At 36.3% G+C, this 17755-nt stretch overlaps 1 protein-coding gene across 1 annotated transcript; it reads right to left on the bottom strand.

The window, feature by feature from the left end:
- Nucleotides 1–9544: 9544 nt before the first annotated feature.
- Nucleotides 9545–16786, bottom strand: LOC117302906. The gene is made up of 6 exons (XM_033786880.1): nt 15856–16786; nt 15202–15337; nt 14126–14335; nt 13161–13219; nt 12150–12317; nt 9545–10878 (listed from the first exon to the last, which is right to left on the bottom strand). The coding sequence occupies exons 2-6, from the start codon at nt 15280–15282 to the stop codon at nt 10854–10856; spliced, it is 543 nt and encodes a 180-aa protein (XP_033642771.1). The 5' UTR covers nt 15283–15337; nt 15856–16786; the 3' UTR covers nt 9545–10853.
- Between the last annotated feature and the right edge of the window lie 969 nt (nt 16787–17755).

Raw genomic sequence — 17755 nt, 5'->3', positions numbered from 1 at the left:
TTGGTGTATCTCAACATCAAACTTATTTCCAACCATATGCACTTATATTCAAAGACCAACTTGAACGGTCCAAGGCAACGTGTTCCTTTAAGCAACTGTATTACACTGGGCCTGTTTCGGTGGAGTACACGAGGTAGCTCGTTAATGATGCAAGATGGATTGCAAATGGAACAAACATGATTTCTTTATTCGTTTATTCGTTTTGTTCACTTCACAAAAGATGTTGAATTGTATTTTGATGAGAAATTTAAAAATATTGTACTCGTTGGTTAGTCGAGGGGTGAGCCCCAACAGGGTGTGACGGCCATCTTCAAGTCAGTTAATCATTGTGTTATGATGTTATTGTTCGAAGTGAATACAATGTAGTTGTTTTATGTAAAAGTGTATGCAGAGTTTTCTCATAATCGATAAATAAATAAACAAATAAATAAATAGGCCTAGTTCATTAATTAGACGATGGCCACGTAGTTTTTAATGTAAACTATATTCATCTTATCCTAGTTCGACACCAAGGTCGTTTTCAATTTAAAGCCTTTGTTTTTAAATTGTTTTATAATTTTATATATTGATTACATTTGTAGTTTATTATAGTATACACTATAACCACATCTCTTTAAAAAAAAAGTGCAGCTACTTTTTAAAACATGTTTTATTGAATGCTTAAACTTGTTTAGTTATTAAAGATTGTCTGTATTCATTTTAAAGACAATAACAGGACTGATTTGATTGTGTTCAACCTGAAATTGACCCTCCGGTTATGCTGAAGATTGCCGTAACGGTATTAACCAAAATGCATAGAGGAACGAATAATAGTTTCCCTAAAGACTCTGTACACTATTGGTAATTGTCAACGACCAGTCTTCTCACTTGCTGTATCTCAACATATCCATAAAATAACAAACCTGTGCAAATTTGAGCTCAATCTTGGTCGTCGAAGTTGCGAGATAATAATTGAAGAAAAAACACCCTAGTCACACGAAGTTGTGTGCTTTAAGCTTGAACAATGTTTAATACTATCAACAGCTCTCCATTGCTCATTACCAAAAGCTTTAAGGTTTTATGCTCAAAATTATTTTGAGTAATTACGAATAGTGTCCAGTGAAATTAAACACAAAAAGTAGAAGCGCAAAACATTATGCTTACCATAATTCGGTAGCCAACCCAACTACATATCCATATATATAACCTTATCTATTTTTGAAATCGCACAGCTACCTTTGTAAAACATGTTTTCATGCTTCAGCTTGTTTAGTTATTAAAGAGTGTCTGGATTCAACGGGAAATTGACCCTCCGGTTATGCTTATTCAGATTGCCGTACCGGTAATCAAAATGCATAGAGGAACGAATAATAGTTTCCTTAAAGACACTGGTCACCTTTGGTAATTGTCAACGACCAGTCTTCTCACTTGATGTATCTCAACATATGCATAAAATAACAAACCTGTGCAAATTTGAGCTCAATCTTGGTCGTCGAAGTTGCGAGATAATAATTGAAGAAAAAACACCCTAGTCACACGAAGTTGTGTGCTTTAAGCTTGAACAATGTTTAATACTATCAACAGCTCTCCATTGCTCATTACCAAAAGCTTTAAGGTTTTATGCTCAAAATTATTTTGAGTAATTACGAATAGTGTCCAGTGAAATTAAACACAAAAAGTAGAAGCGCAAAACATTATGCTTACCATAATTCGGTAGCCAACCCAACTACATATCACATTTACAATTCATGACTGGTATTCTGCTAATTTCTGCTTAGCAGACAATATTGTTAAGCAATATTTTCGACTTACGCAACTGTATTAAACTGGGCCTGTTTCAGTGCAGTACACGAGGCGGCCCGTTTGCAAATGGGGCAAACTTGCTTTCTTTATTCGGTTATTCGTTTTGTTCACTTCACAACTTTTTGTTTAAAGAAATATTGTACTCGTTTATTAGTCAAAGTTTGAGCGGTGTGCCCCAAAAGGGTGTGACGGCCATCTTCAATTTAGTTAAAGATTGTGTTCTGATGTGATTGTTCGAAGTGAAATCATGTAGATTTGTTATGTAACAATGTATGCAGAGTTTTCTATAAACACCGGGAAAATTTTTAAATATATATTACATAAAAAAATATTACATAGATAAGAGGAACGTCGAGTAGTTTTTGATGCAAACTATTACAATCTTGATTTTATCCTAGTTCGACACTATAAAGGTCGTTTTCAATTTTAAAGCGTTTTGTTTTTTAAATTGTTGTAGAATATTATATAATGATTACAGTTGAGTTTACATATTATAGTATACACTATAAACTATAACCATAGCTCTGTTTGAAATCGCCCAGCTACTTTTGTGAAACGTGTTTTATTGCTTCAGCTTGTTTTAATAGTTAATAAAGATTGTCTGGATTCATTTTAAAGACAATAACGGTACTGATTTGACTGTGTTCAACCTGAAATTGACCCTCCGGTTATGCTGATACGGTAACCAAAATGCCTGGAGGAACAATAGTTTCCTTGTGGACACCTTTGTTAATTGTCAAAGACCACTCTTCGCACTGGTGTATCTCAACATGTGCACAAAATGCAAATAAAATTGCAAAATTTAACTCAATTGGTCGTCGAAGTTGCAAGAGAATATGGAAGAAAAAACACCCTTGTTGCACAAGTTGTGCGCTTTCATATGCTTGAATTCGAGACCTCAGCTGAGGTATCGAATTCAATTCAAGTATTACAGTGAGAAATTGCTTATTACTCAAAAATACGTCATTTCAGAGGACGGTGGTTTCTCACGAGTGACGAGGTCTTAGTATAGTGCGGAAGGCGAAATGGTGCGATCATGTGATGAGACAGGGATGCCTATACGCAGCGTCTGCCTACAGATACAAATCGAGGCAGAGGCCGCCCTGTTAGCTGCGCTGGATCGACAATAGGCCGAATCAATAAAAACTAGCAATTACTTATCAAGTTAAAGGTCCAGCATTAGCATGAAGACTGAAAAGTAAAAGATCAGGCATGAACATTTTGCTCGCGGGATTACCTTTCACTTGTAGACATACAAATAAAGACGACATTGTACTAACATACTGTAGCAATTACTTATATTTTTACAAGCTACTGTATGAGGAGCTTGAGATTTTACTTACACAACAGTGTTGCATATATGGCTCGGTATCGGGTCAGTACTAAAGGGTTATTTTTCCCTTGGCCTAATGATCCAACTATAAATGTTATCTTATAAATTTGTTGTGTACTTTAATTGCTCTAAAAAATCTCCGGAGCTCTGGCGTCATAGCCACTGCTCCCATCAAAAACTTAACTAAGTGGAAACTGCCCCGCCTGCATTTCAGTTAATCACTATTGATCTATGAGTCCATGCCTCTATTGTTATACTCCTGAATGCCCCGCTATTGTGCTTTTCTCTGACCATTTACTAATCCGTTCAAGTGAATGGTGTTTTTTACCAGCAAAAGATTATTTATAGAGATTTTTACTGGTCATTAACAAAGGTTTATACACACCCACGTGACGCGCTCTCCACCAATAGGAAAAGCGAAACTGTCTGAGGTTTTTATGAATATCTGTTTATACCTCGTATGATCGTACACTGGTGCCATGTACGTGTATATGCTTGCCTGGTAAACACCACAGACACAAAAGCACTACACCGAAGTCTGTGTACAGTTTTTCTAATCAAATAAATGACGCCACACAGAACAATAATGACACACATGGATAAAGAACAGTTGGGTGTGAGAATTAAATTATTGCTTGAAAGTTGTTTTCCTGTTTCGGGTTACCTGGGGTGCAAAAACACAGGTGTTTCAGAGACAGGCCTGTCCCACTCATTCTCATTTGAGACATTGAGAGAGCAACATCAACTTTTATACATTTCTACTTCTTTGTGAAAACAACCATGGCAAGTGTACTTGTAACTTGGCTAGAACATGAAGATAAAGCCGGTAACACCGAGTTGGTACGTCGTAGCAGATTTTACCATTGGCATGACAGTGTTAACATCAGGTCAACATTGCGCAAGGCATTGTGTCACATATCCAAAGTAAGTACATTATTATATTCTTTGTCCCCAAAGCAAATTTAACATCTACTACATTATTGTTCTAGTCACAGTTTTCACCTTTAAATCCATAGCCACTGTGTGTGTTTGCTGAGCCGTGAATCTTTCTTTCTTTACTTTCCCCACCTGTGTACTTTTTTATTGGCGCACTTATTTCTTTCAAGACGTGGTCAAGCTTGAGTAATAATTCGGTAAAGGGTACACATGCCATAGCTCTTTCGATTCTGGGAATCTCGGGATGGGACGCTGACCGGCACAAATCTAGGGGATTAATGATGCTGACTGCTTCTTCCTTGGGAACTAGCGGCGCTACTGCTGACCGGACGGGAGTTCTTTGAGCGTGGTACTGAGGGTTTGGACTACCTTAACTATGATGTACTACCGAAGGCTACCCACTGGTGAGCGCCGGTGTGGCGGTTTCAGTCTTCCGCCGTGTTCAGTTTTCCGGGTGACGTAGTCGGACATATCAGCACGTTGTTCGAACGGTTTTAGCTTTCCGGCGTGTTCAGTTTTCCGGGTGACCTGTCAGATACCGCCGCGAGTACCCTGGCGAGTACTGTAGTTCTCTCAGCAGTGACCCCCAAATTGTTTATATTACGATTCTTTTCTGTGTAGTCACATAATCTCTTGCACTATCTTTACATGTATTCATGGGTACAACTTTAGGCAGGTCACACTGTTTGCTTAAAAAACAACTCATACGATCCACGCGTTTGCCGCTAGTTGTACTCGACTCGTGAACGCCGCCATGACAGCTACCGGAGGGTAATGGATGACTCAATACGGCACTAAAAATGGACTACTTTCGCTTGCTGTGCGCAGGCATCGCATGACGAATGCTACCGTATTTGGTCATTCGGAAAACTGAACACAGCGGAAAGTTGAAACCGCCACACCGGACTCGCCGCCGAGCACCCTGGGTCGATTGAGCACGCAAACTGGTATTTCGGATAACTTTCCGCATGTCGTCACCACTTTTCCACTCATTTTTACAGAAAGGGATCTCTCATTGAGGTAAATTAGATACCATAACCATTCATATCGAATGAAATACCCTTTGTATAAAATGCTTCGATTTTGTAAATAAATTACTTAACTATTTGTTATCGTACACATAATGATTTTACCGTTGCCTATATATTTATGTCAGTTGCTGGTTTCCCCTTTCTTTAGTTGTTTTGGTAATTCCATTGTTTTGTAGTAGTCTGCCGTGGGTACCGACTTGTGGGGTTCAACCTTGAACAGAATGATCATTTAACTTTATCAATAAAATTATTTATCGTCGTAATTAAAATTGTGTGCTGATTATACATCATGGTGTCAGAATACCCTGCGTACCCTGGACTGGACACTTTTTATTTTATACATTTTGCAAGGTATGAATGATAACAAGCTTGATGATGAAAGGTGTTAAAATTACGTAACACTTAGAAAATGAAATCTTTCAAACCCCCAAAATATTCATCAAAAATAATAAATAAAACTAAATAGAACTATTGAAATGAAACATTCACCTTTAAAGGCAGTGGACAGTATTGGTAATTACTCAAAATAATGTGTGGCATAAAACCTTACTTGGTAACAAGTAACGGGGAGAGGTTGATGGTATAAAACATTGAGAGAAACAGCTCCCTCTGAAGTGACATAGTTTTGGATAAAGAAGTAATTTTCCACGAATTTGATTTCAAGACCTCGAGTTTAGAACTTGAGGTCTCGAAATCAAGCATCTGAAAGCACACAACTTCGTGTGACAAGGGTGTTTTTTCTTTCATAGTTATCTCGCAACTCCGACGACCAATCGAGCTCAAATTTGCACAGGTTTGTTATTTTATGCATATGTTGAGATACACCAAGTGAGAAGACTGGTCTTTGACAATTACCAATAGTGTACACTGTCTTTAACTTAAAAAATTAAAACTGGTAGAAGTTAATTTATTATAATTTGCAACTTAAAGGAACACGTTGCCTTGGATCGGACGAGTTGGTCTATAAAAAGCGTTTGTAACCGTTTGTTATGAAATGTATATGGTTGGAAAGATGTTTTAAAAGTAGAATACAATGATCCACACAAATTTGCCTCGAAATCGCGTGGTTTTCCTTTCACTGTGCGAACTAACTCGGTCAGCCATTTATGGGAGTCAACAATTTGAATCCCATAAGTGGCCGACCGTGTTATTCGACGAGGTAAAAGGAAAACCGTGCAGTTTCGAGGCATGTTTGTGTGGATCATTGTGTTCAACTTTTACATTATCTTTGTACCCATATGTATTTTATATCAAACGGTAACAAACGCTTTTCAAAGGCCAACTCGACCGATCCAAGGCATACGGTGTTCCGTTAACGTCGGATGCTAACGCAAAATAAGTAAGCAAGGAGATACAATTGGTAGCACGCATATAAACCCCAAAATATTTGTCAAAAAGAATGAATTTGATTTTACATTAAAACTATTGAAATAAAACAATTACGAACTAGACATCAAGTGTTCGTGAACAAACACAGAGCTGTTCCGTTTTTAATTTTCAATGTTCAAGGGGTCTAATAGTTGAAAAGAAACTGAAGATCGGTTGCATGGTTCTTGAGATATGGTCCCACTTCCGGTTGACCCGGAAGGAAAGGTCAACATGGGGTCACGGTAACCCATGGCTTATATCTTCAATGTTCGGAAGGTTATAACTGAGTGAAAATAAGATGTCAGTAGAGTAGATGTGTTTTAAACTATACAAGAGGGCATTGAGATCATTAATCTATGACATTCGCTCATCAGCAGGATACATCATTTATGTTACTTTGAGAGTTTCCTGTTTGGCAGTGTTCTTCGTCTCGAGACTGGTCTCGGTACTATTTTATGTGGTTCAGGAGAAAATTATTTCTCTTCTATACTGTTCACCCTGCTGAATCGATGCGTCCTGGGGTTAGGGTTAGGTAACCACTCTTAAAATTAATATCAATACAAACTTACTTGGTTAATACAGCAGCTTTCGATAGTAAATATATTAAGGATCAATTCACTTCAGAGTAATGTGGTTGATGGAAAAAGATATCAGTTGGTATCAAAATTAGAATTCTCATAGTATTCCAGAATAAAGAGAACACTGGAATACTTTGGCCCCAATGTAAGCCCCCCAACTTTTGTGAAATTTGACAATACATACTTATTAATACAAAACTTTTGTTCCCTGTACTGTATGTTTTCCATCAGTGTCTCCATTGTTTCCCTTAGCCATCCCCCTTCCCCTTAGCTGTTTGCCGCGCGAAGTACACCCTTCCCCAATGATAAACTCCGGCCGTACAAACACCCCAAACTATGCTTCATAGTTGGAGAAAGGGGACGAAAAGGGTTTGGAGGGCAGGCGACGTTTCGACCCCCCTCAGCATATTTTGCATGCTCAAAATGTTATCAAAATATGACCAAAACAACATTTTGTCATTTGCGTACCAATTTGAACTACCGTTTCCGAGACAATTGTACACAGTGATTACCTCTGAGTGTCTCTCCAATTACCCCCCCCCCCCCCCGCCGTTATCCTACATTCCATTTGCAGCATACACAACAATCGCTCCCATACCCGCTAGTTTTAGTGATGTAGGGGGAGACTCGGGAGTTCTTGTCATAAACGGGTCTGTTCTTGTTTTTTGAAGTGCGCCCTCTATTGCTTTTAAAACTGTGAAAATGAGAACTGGGCCCAATTTCATGGCTCTGCTTACCGTAAGCATAGAATCGGCACTTACGGAAGCAGGGAATTCCGCGGTTACGCAAGCGTATTATTTTCACGGGTTAGCGGGAAATTTTTGCTTGTGCGGGATCGTACTCCATGTTAATAGGCATTCTTCGCTTACACAGCTAGCGCAAAAATCGCGCCGAATTCCTTGCTAACGATATCCATGAAATGAACTCTACGCTTACGATGCCCCGCAAGCGTAGAATTCTGCGGTAAGCAGAGCAATGATACATTCATTGGAAGGCTGTCTTTTATTTGTAAGGATAGAGACAAACACCACCGGCCCAGTGATACATTCATTGGAAGGCTGTCTTTTATTTGCAAGGATAGAGACAAACACCACCGGCCCAGTGATACATTCATTGGAAGGCTGTCTTTTATTTGCAAGGATAGAGACAAACACCACCGGCCCAGTGATACATTCATTGGAAGGCTGTCTTTTATTTGCAAGGATAGAGACAAACACCACCGGCCCAGTGATACATTCATTGGAAGGCTGTCTTTTATTTGTAAGGATAGAGACAAACACCACCGGCCCAGTGATACATTCATTGGAAGGCTGTCTTTTATTTGCAAGGATAGAGACAAACACCACCGGCCCAGTGATATACATTCATTGGAAGGCTGTCTTTTATTTGCAAGGATAGAGACAAACACCACCCTTACAGGCCCAGTGATACATTCATTGGAAGGCTGTCTTTTATTTGCAAGGATAGAGACAAACACCACCCTTACAGGCCCAGTGATACATTCATTGGAAGGCTGTCTTTTATTTGCAAGGATAGAGACAAACACCACCCTTCAGGCCCAGTGATACATTCATTGGAAGGCCGTATCATCCGATAGGGAGACTATACTAGTGGCAACTGTTGCGGCTGTTGCTATGGACGTCTTTTGCCTCATTTCATGATGATGCGGCGATCTCGTCGTTGCCGAAAATTTGCTTTTGTTTGATTTTCTTTTAAACCATTTTTAAACTTGCCGAGGCTGTGGTATGGATAGTAATAAAAAGAACAACTGTTATGTTAATACATATCGTACATACCAGAAAAATAAATAGAAAAGTAAACATTGTTGTCCCGTCAACAGGATTTTGAAACATTTTATTGTTTTTTAAAGAACACAACACATCAAAATGTTTTTAAGAAATGAAAAAACACCAAACATATGAGAAATGTTAACAGCCTGATTTAAGATTGATTACAATTGAAGACTGTAGGTCAATAAAGTTCCAAAAAAAAATTATGTCAGGGATATTAATCTTAAAGTTAACTTGAATTAGTCCGAAGTAGGTAGGATGATTACAGGGAAAACATTAATAATAAATAAACGATGAGTTTAGTGGAGTTTTATTTTGTTTAGGACAGGGATCCCTTGAATACTTTTAAACATTAATGTTAGACGTACCTGTACACAATGTTTACAAACAAAATCTATGAAACTAAATGGGGGGAAATGGATCGAGTTTTGTTTGGTTAGGAGAGAGACTAATTTGTAAAATGTTTTTGAATTGAAAATGTGATTCGGTTAATTATTTAAATATTCTTGTAAAAATATTTAGGCATAGATTTCAGCTCTTGCAATATAAATGTTGAAATCAAATGTTACGTGTACAAAGTGTTGAAAATTAAATCTAGAAAGTTATAAGAAATGATATGTTCATTGTGGCAATGGTCTGCTATGTAATTTAAAATAAGATTTACAAGTGTACTTAATTATAACAGATTTAGGAAATTATACGAAATTAGTTTCAGGGTTTTATTAGTGATCATTACTTATTTTTGGTAAATGAAATTAATCCTTTTTTTTTTTTAATGGATTTTAGTCAGTGTTTTATATATATGTATGACAGAAAACAGAAGAAATTGTACCGTTTTTGTTCTGATACATAAGCAGTGTTTTTTCAATGGCTGTAGTTTGTGTAGAAGTACCTGAATCTACATAGAAGTATTTGAACATAAGAATATATATATGCAGTGCTGTGTATGGAGGATGTTGTGACAAAGAGGGACCAGTTTTCTTCGATACGTGGTTATTCTGGAAGCTAATTTAGGTGTAAATGCAGACTGGTCTGGTACCTTGTATTAGTCCATGCGTAGTTTTGGACACAAAATGGCTTTTGTTGTCGAAAGTCTCTTAATATACAGCTATGCTCTGGACATATGTTAGCCTTTTTACAAGGCCTTCGTGGCTTGGGCAGCTTTTTAGCCACGAAACGACTGGAACCGGAGACCAGACATGCGAGTGGCGCAGCCACAAGGGCCTTTTCAAACTCGATTTGCGGTTTCTTATGTTTTTCTTTGTTTCCCCAGTTTTGCTACCCTGACGAGGTAGCAAAGTTCTAAACCAATCAGAAGTGAATAATTCATCAAGAAAACCGCACACAAGTTGGAAAAGGCCCTCGTGGCTTCGCCAGTCGCTACACTCACCATTCGCGCGTGTGGTCTCCACTTCCAGTCGCTCTGCAGCTAGCCACGAAGGCCATGACAAAAGGCTAGACATATGCAGGCTTATAATGAAAATAATTTGAGTTGGTTAGAAATTACTATGAAAGTTAATTCAACATGAAACAGGTGGGGTTTTATTTAGTAATGAAAATATGAGAGCTACTTAATTGTGGTTGTTTTTAAGGTAAGAGGAATCTTGGCAAATTATTTTCATTTAAGTATGCATGTCTTTTCTCATAAAAAAGCTTTGGGTTGATTTAGTGACTGAAATGTTTTTTTTAACCATTGGAGAAATTGCTGCAAAAAGTAAAGTGGTACCCTTTATTGTGTTTTCTGTCATACAGGAATGGAGAATTACATTTAAAAGCTATTAAATTAGATCTTTGATATGGGAACCTGTTCAAAAAACAATTCCCAGGGTTTATGGTGATGACCTGTACACTGTATGGGTAAAATTAAAGTGATTAAGTCAAGAAGATTGATGTGATTAAGTCAAGAAGATTGATGTGATTAAGTAAAATTGGTTTGAAAACTTTTAAAACAGTAGAAAATTACATAATTACATGTACAACAATTAAACTATTTTTTGTGATTCATGATTGGTTGATGCTGTTCTCATTATTCCTCTTAGATTTCATCATCGTTGGCGCCTCTGTGGAAGCATAAAACAAACAATAAGGAACATTATTGCATGAAAATAATTTCAAATATTTAAGGGTTCTTTGGGGATGGCAGTATTAATAATGTTGGGGAGCTTGAGTACAGGTACATGATTTTAAGTGCGGCATTAGTTGATGAAGTGGTTGGTTTTAGAAATAATTGGAATTGATAGCCTATAGCCATTGGCCATTCAGTATATACAGGTTTGTTGATAAGGGTAGTTTGAATTAAAGAGTAGGCATTAGATTTCGAAGATATGATTCTGAAAACGATGACAGGGTTGTACTGATTGGATTGATAGATTTATAGCAATGCTGCCAGCATTTGCATCTTGCAATCAGGAAGGTTTTGTACATCAATCAGCCAGGGAGATACTGTGAATTACATTCAACATAATAGAGAAAATGTTCGCATATAATCAGGGTGTTTTTCATAGTTCGTCAGAGCATGGACAGATTGGGTTTTTTTCAGGAAACTCTTCTGCAGGTGGCTATACTTGACTTGTATTATCAATATCATGGATTCATGTTGAGATAGTAAAACTGATACTAATCTTGTTGTATTTGAAAGTGTTTCATAATAAGAAAAACATGTGTTCAGCAATTCAACCATTTTGATACTAATCTTGTTGTACTTGAAAGTGTTTCATAATAAGAAAAACATGTGTTCAGCAATTCATACATTTTGATACTAATCTTGTTGTATTTGAAAGTGTTTCATAATAAGAAAAACGTGTGTTCAGCAATTCATACATTTTTGAACGTCATCCTACATAACAAAATAATGGAAATGCAGTAGGCCCAGATATTTGATACTTAGTTGGTATCTTTTACTTGCATAAAGTGAAAGATACATGCACATCTTGTGTCTGTTTATGTTGATACTATATGTGAACGTTGGCATGTAATCAAAAGAGTAGAACCCAGGTGAGGGGAGGGTGGGGGAGGGTGGGGGGGTCAACTGCCGTGTGATATTCTGACAGAACCATCGGTAAAATTTGGGCTGTGCAAGTTATGACAAAAATAGTAATAATTGTATTGGAAATTGATTGGGTGGCTGTTGATTTTGAAGAAAATCAGTTTGTGTTTAAAGGTTAGTTTATGATTATTGTTAGTGGGTTGTTGTTGATTGATGAAGATAGTAGTGGAGTGATGCTGGTATGATTTGCCTGTTTGGTTTTGAACGCATTGTAATTTGTGGATAAAGCCGTTGTGGAAAGGTTTTAATATACTTATAAAGAACATTTTGAAGTTGAATACTTACCGATTGATGTCAATAACAGTAAGCGTTCCAAGGTCCACAACTAACTCAACGGTTAGTGGAAGAGCGCCCTGGAGTTCATCTATTTGGTGCCTTGGGGCTAGTTGGACGAGCTGTTCGATGTTTATGTTAAGAGTGACGTCATCCTGTGTAATGATCTGTGGAGGGTTGCTGCAATAAGAAAAAAAGATATGTATATTATTGTTTATGGTATAAAAGTGAATAACGGAAATAGAAGATAGGTACAAACTATCTGGAAAATTGGATGTTGCATAGACTGGCAATACTGTAGTGAGTGGGTCTTCAGAAGTGAGATGTATATTTTGATCCGGGAAGTGTAATGCCAACTAATGAAGTATGTGTGCCCCTTGCTCTATGTTGTGATTACATTTTTATATAAATACCTTATTGTGGGTAGGTGACCTGAAATTCATGACTTCAATACTGTATAGTTATGGAAATTTTGATTTTTAGTGTGTTGAAAGCGATATATCATAGTTGAGTAGAAGTTCGTTTTATTGTTTATGCATTCATTAAAATAATGTAACGCATGGCGTATGTGTAGTTATGGGCCCGAGTGGGAGTCATTTGTTACAATAGTACAACAATTTGTATTGGTGAATAGCAGTGAGTCATCTGTGTGTGTTTAAACATTTGTAATTTTTATATGAAGTTGAGTAAATTTGTAGCCCTGAATATGACATAAATGCCAGTAAGGTTTTTGTTTAGAAAGATAAAACCTTAAATCATGCAGAAGCAGTCCTCGTTGTTCATGGAAAAGCCTTGACTTGGGTTATAATTTAATAATAAAATGCTTGTATTTGGTCTAATTTCCTGAAAACTAGTACCTCTGATGACATGAAAAGGCACTTAGCATGTACCATTGGTTATCTTGGTAAATTGTCAGAAGCATTGGAATTCTAATTTTGGATGGCCAAGTAAGACATTGTCTTAAACTGAAAATACTGGGGGAAAAAGTTAGAATGAATAAATAAAACTGTTTAAATGTCTTACCTTTCAGTATCAAAGCCTTGTATGATATACTCCCTGTTTTCAGCAGGCATCTCAATTTCCTGATTGAATATAATATGCAAAAACATTGTTTGTCATAGCTGTGTTAAGGTTGGGCCGATTTCATAGCACTGGTTTGGTAAGCAAATAGTTGTGCTATTTGACTGCACAGTTTTGTTTAAGTTTAAACATAAGCATGTTCACTGGTAAGGTTGAAAATTAGGCATTCATCTTGCATGTTAACCATGGATTTGCATTGTACATTTATTTAGTTCAGATCATCATCTTGAAATATTTAAATGTTAACATTTCCTCGTAAGGCTATATGTACAACTTAAAAGTCAAACTAAGGAAAAAAATTCCACACTTTGATATACTGCGTCACAGTTGCGTTTAAGTTTAAACATAAGCATGTTCACTGGTAAGGTTGAAAATTAGGCATTCATCTTGCATGTTAACCATGGATTTGCATTGTACATTTATTTAGTTCAGATCATCATCTTGAAATATTTAAATGTTAACATTTCCTCGTAAGGCTATATGTACAACTTAAAAGTCAAACTAAGGGGAAATTCCACACTTTGATATACTGCGTCACATTTGCGTTGACAATTTGAACACAAATCTGGAAGACTGTGAAATCAGGAAATTAAAAAAAAATGTATCTCTTGGGATGCGTTTTTCATTTGCATTGCAAATATAAACATTTGTGAAATGTAGTAGAAATTGATATGAAATAGCATAAAAATGAAGAGGGAATGTTTTGTATTATACATGTTTTTATGGTATTTTTTTCAGCGATGGTTAGGGATGAAATATATTTTAAAATTTTTGCAACAGGGACGAAGTAAATTTAAAGAAGATTTTTACCATTTCTGGATGTAGTACATGAAGAAAGTTTGTATGAACTGTGTTCGTTTGGTATATTTACTGTTTAAAGTAGGACATTTCTTTCTATTGATACTTACAGTAATTGCTGTCTGCGCTGTACTGTTGGTACTTGTGACGTTATGGTACTGTGCAACTTCCAGATTACTGATAGTGAACATTGTACCTTCGTTCACTGGCAGGTCTGTTGCATTGCCCCATAGTTTACATCTGATGGACTGTGAAGTACGTGGGTCTTTCAGCTGTATTTCTTTGCGGGACCAATTGTCTCCTACTTTCACTGGTGAGACCTATCAGTTTATAATGAAATGATTTTATATTTTTGATTGGTATATTGCAACATTTTTGAAACTGTATTTGTGTAAAAATGGTGTACAATAAAGTTTGTATCATACTAAGACATTTTTTAAAACACTACTGCATGTGAGTTGTACGTGTAAAATGGTAGATAATCTTTTTTTGTGAGATTTACTGTAGTAATAATGTTCTGTTGTGGTTGTAGAGTTTGCTATTGTGTATGAGAAAGTAATATTTCAATTGTAATTGCTTTAAATTATTTAACATTTTATTTCATGAATTTTGGCTTTAGTACCTGTACTTCAATCTCTATGGCCGATTGCATTGAAAAATTGTGTGTTTTTCTTGTTTATTGGGGTGGATGGGCATACCCACATTTGTGGGGTCTTTTAAAAAATGGAACAGAGGTCTCCACAACGTTTTTCTTTGTTAAACTGGGTCCCCACAAATTAATTTTTTAGAAAAGGAAATAATTGGACAACAATAGGAAGTCTCCACAATGGTGCGTGCAAAAGTATGTGGGTTTTTTTTTTTTTGGGGGGGGGGGTGGGGGGGGGGCTGGTATTTGAGAAATATGAAATGAGGTGTCTTGTGAAAGTTGCTTTCTGTGTAACTAGTTCGCACGGTGTTTACAGTAGAGATATTGCATACATCGTGGAGTTATTTATGTGTGCCAAAAAATATAATTGCCTTTTAATTGAGCAGGGCGGGGCGTGGGGGGGGGGGCTAAGGTGCTTGCGTATATTCCACTGGTATTGTAGTGGCTTAAACCTTTTAGTTTAAATGTTTCATTGAGTTATAAATTAATGGTTAAACATTGTTGAGTTGGATAAATAATCTGAGTTGTACTTTTACTTACTGTTGTTGCCAGTCCTTGAACACTGATACGCTTATTTGGCGACATCAAATGTGCATCTGCAATGGATGAAGTTGGGGGCATTAAAAAAAGTGTCTTCAACTGCGGGATTTGCGTCAAGGTGGGTACTTGTGAAGACCTGTCAGTACAAACATGAACAATATGAAAAAGAAGTTAGTTAGTAGAATTGACATCATATTGCCATTTCTATAAGAGTTGTGGCTCATTTGATTTCATGTTTAAACGATACTGTTTATGTGGTGACCAAGACAGGAATTGCCGGGTGGAAAGGAAATTTTTATGGTTAATTGTAATTGACCCTTTGTAATGTTGAAGAAGAAGTGAGGTAGCAGAGCAGTAGATTTGGTTGGCCAAAATGCTTAACAATGTTTACAAGAAGGTCCTTGCTGTGATCATTATTTTAATTAACATAATAAAGTTAAGGCTGTAACGCTGCAATGCAAAAATTAGAAATTCTAGCTTATTGTGTGGTTGAGATGTACATGCACATGTATTTCGAACTTGGTTTTTTAACAAAAACTATCTTTATTTTTGGGATATAGTAGTATCATTCTGATTTGATGTGGAAAACAGATCTAATGTACTTGTGCTTGAATGGAACTTCTAAATCATATTGGTTAATACTTAGAAATTTACCTTGGTTTGGGGGTTTATCCTTATAATGTGTTTGTTCGGCTGCTGGATGACATCATGCTGGATAATCGTAATGAAGTTTCCAGTGGCAATCTTTGCTGCCAGTCGATCATTTTCTCCATATGAGAAGCAGTTCCACTATGTTGTTTTTGGTTGTGATCCCATGTGCAAGAATTTGTCCCCTTCGTTGATAAATCTGTGAGACATTTCACACTGATGGATGACAACATCTGAAGACAGAAAATACAATGTTGGGCAAATGTTCAGGATTTCAAGATGTGAAATGAAGGGGGTGGGGGTGGAGTGTGAGAAGACTTTGAAATTACTTTGAATTTGTCTCTTATTTATAAGTTACACTCTCAGGATGTTACACTTATTAATCATCTTATGAATTCAAATCTATGTCATGTGTTTTTTATCTTTGTATTTGTTTAAGTGTTTGTCATCTAATCACTTTTGATTCATTGGAGTTTGTTGGTTTATTTCAATTGTGAAGGTGTAGTTTGTACATTTTTTAGTACCATTACTTCTAAAGTAGCAATGAATTCAAAATTAATGTCTTGTTTGTAATACTTTAATGTATAGTAAAACAAGTAGTAATTTCCTGTGAAGCAAAGTGATTGTGTAATTTGTTTATTGCTTGGGTATTCAGGGTATTGTCCACTTTGTACATAACAATGATTTAATAAATGTAATAATATGTGATAATGTTTATGTGAGTAATAATGGTAGTATATGTTGCATTTTGGTATATATTAACAATTTTAAATGTAGAAATGTGGGTGTGTTGGGAGGGGGGCATGTAGGAGTGGGGAGGGGCAGATTGTATCCTTTCCCTCTGTAATGTTTATGTTGTGTGCCTAAAATAGACCTACATGTACTTGTAATTTAGTTGAGATATGATTATTTTTGTAACGTAGAAAAAGTGTTTTGATTGCTCTTTACTGAACAGAAGAAGACATTTTATGAATACCTGTCTGTTTTATTTGGAAATAGTTATTTTGGTGTACTTGATCTATTTGTGGAATTCATTCTTTGAAATCGAATGTCACTGTTGCATTGGAAAGTTCATGTTTGTGTACAAGTTAGGAAGAATCACCATGTTTTTTTTTCTTCAAAATGATGAGGTGTTTTAGTGTAATAATTTAGTTATTGCAAAGTTTTGTTAGGTATGAATTGCTAATGGATAATTGCTTGGAAAATGTCAACAACAAAGTTTTAGAATATAATGATTGAAAGTGATGAGATGATTTAAAGCTATACATGTCATGTATTTTTTTTCCAAAGCATTGATACAAGTCATGTGATATCAAGTATTCATTTGTCGTTTGTGTTTGGTATTTCATGAATGGTGCATTGGAACTGTGTTTTGGAGAGACATTTTATGTTTCCTAATTGATGATGTCTATATCTGAATTCAAGGGAACAATGCATTTTGAATCAGCTGCCCTGGTGATATGGAATTTATCAAACTTACACAGTTATCTGTGGGAAAAGTCTCCATGTTAATTAGATAATGCTAAAACATTTGATTAAAAGTTAGAAAGGCCTATCTAATTCAGGGAGTTGCAGGGACATATTATGGTGTCATTTCTCCCATGGTCGTTATGAGGTTAAGGTGATATTTTACTTGAATTCAGTAAGGAAGATACCATTAAGAATAACCATTTGTTTTTGTTTGGAATTAGATAAAAAAATGTATGCAAGTTTAATTTTGAGACTTTTTTCATAAACTTTTGTTTAATTAATGGGGAAAATTATTTGTGTTTTCTTTGGTTCATACCAACCACCGTGTCTATTACTAAATTAGTATTAAGGACAACGTCAAGGATGAAATGTTAGTATTTGAATACAAATTCAGTCTTTAAAAGCATTGAATTAACCCCTGCATGCACAGCCGACC

The sequence above is a fragment of the Asterias rubens genome, chromosome 19, assembly GCF_902459465.1.
Source record: "Asterias rubens chromosome 19, eAstRub1.3, whole genome shotgun sequence".
NCBI classification, from domain to species: Eukaryota; Metazoa; Echinodermata; class Asteroidea; order Forcipulatida; family Asteriidae; genus Asterias; species Asterias rubens.
This window is presented reverse-complemented; position numbering and strand designations above follow the sequence as displayed.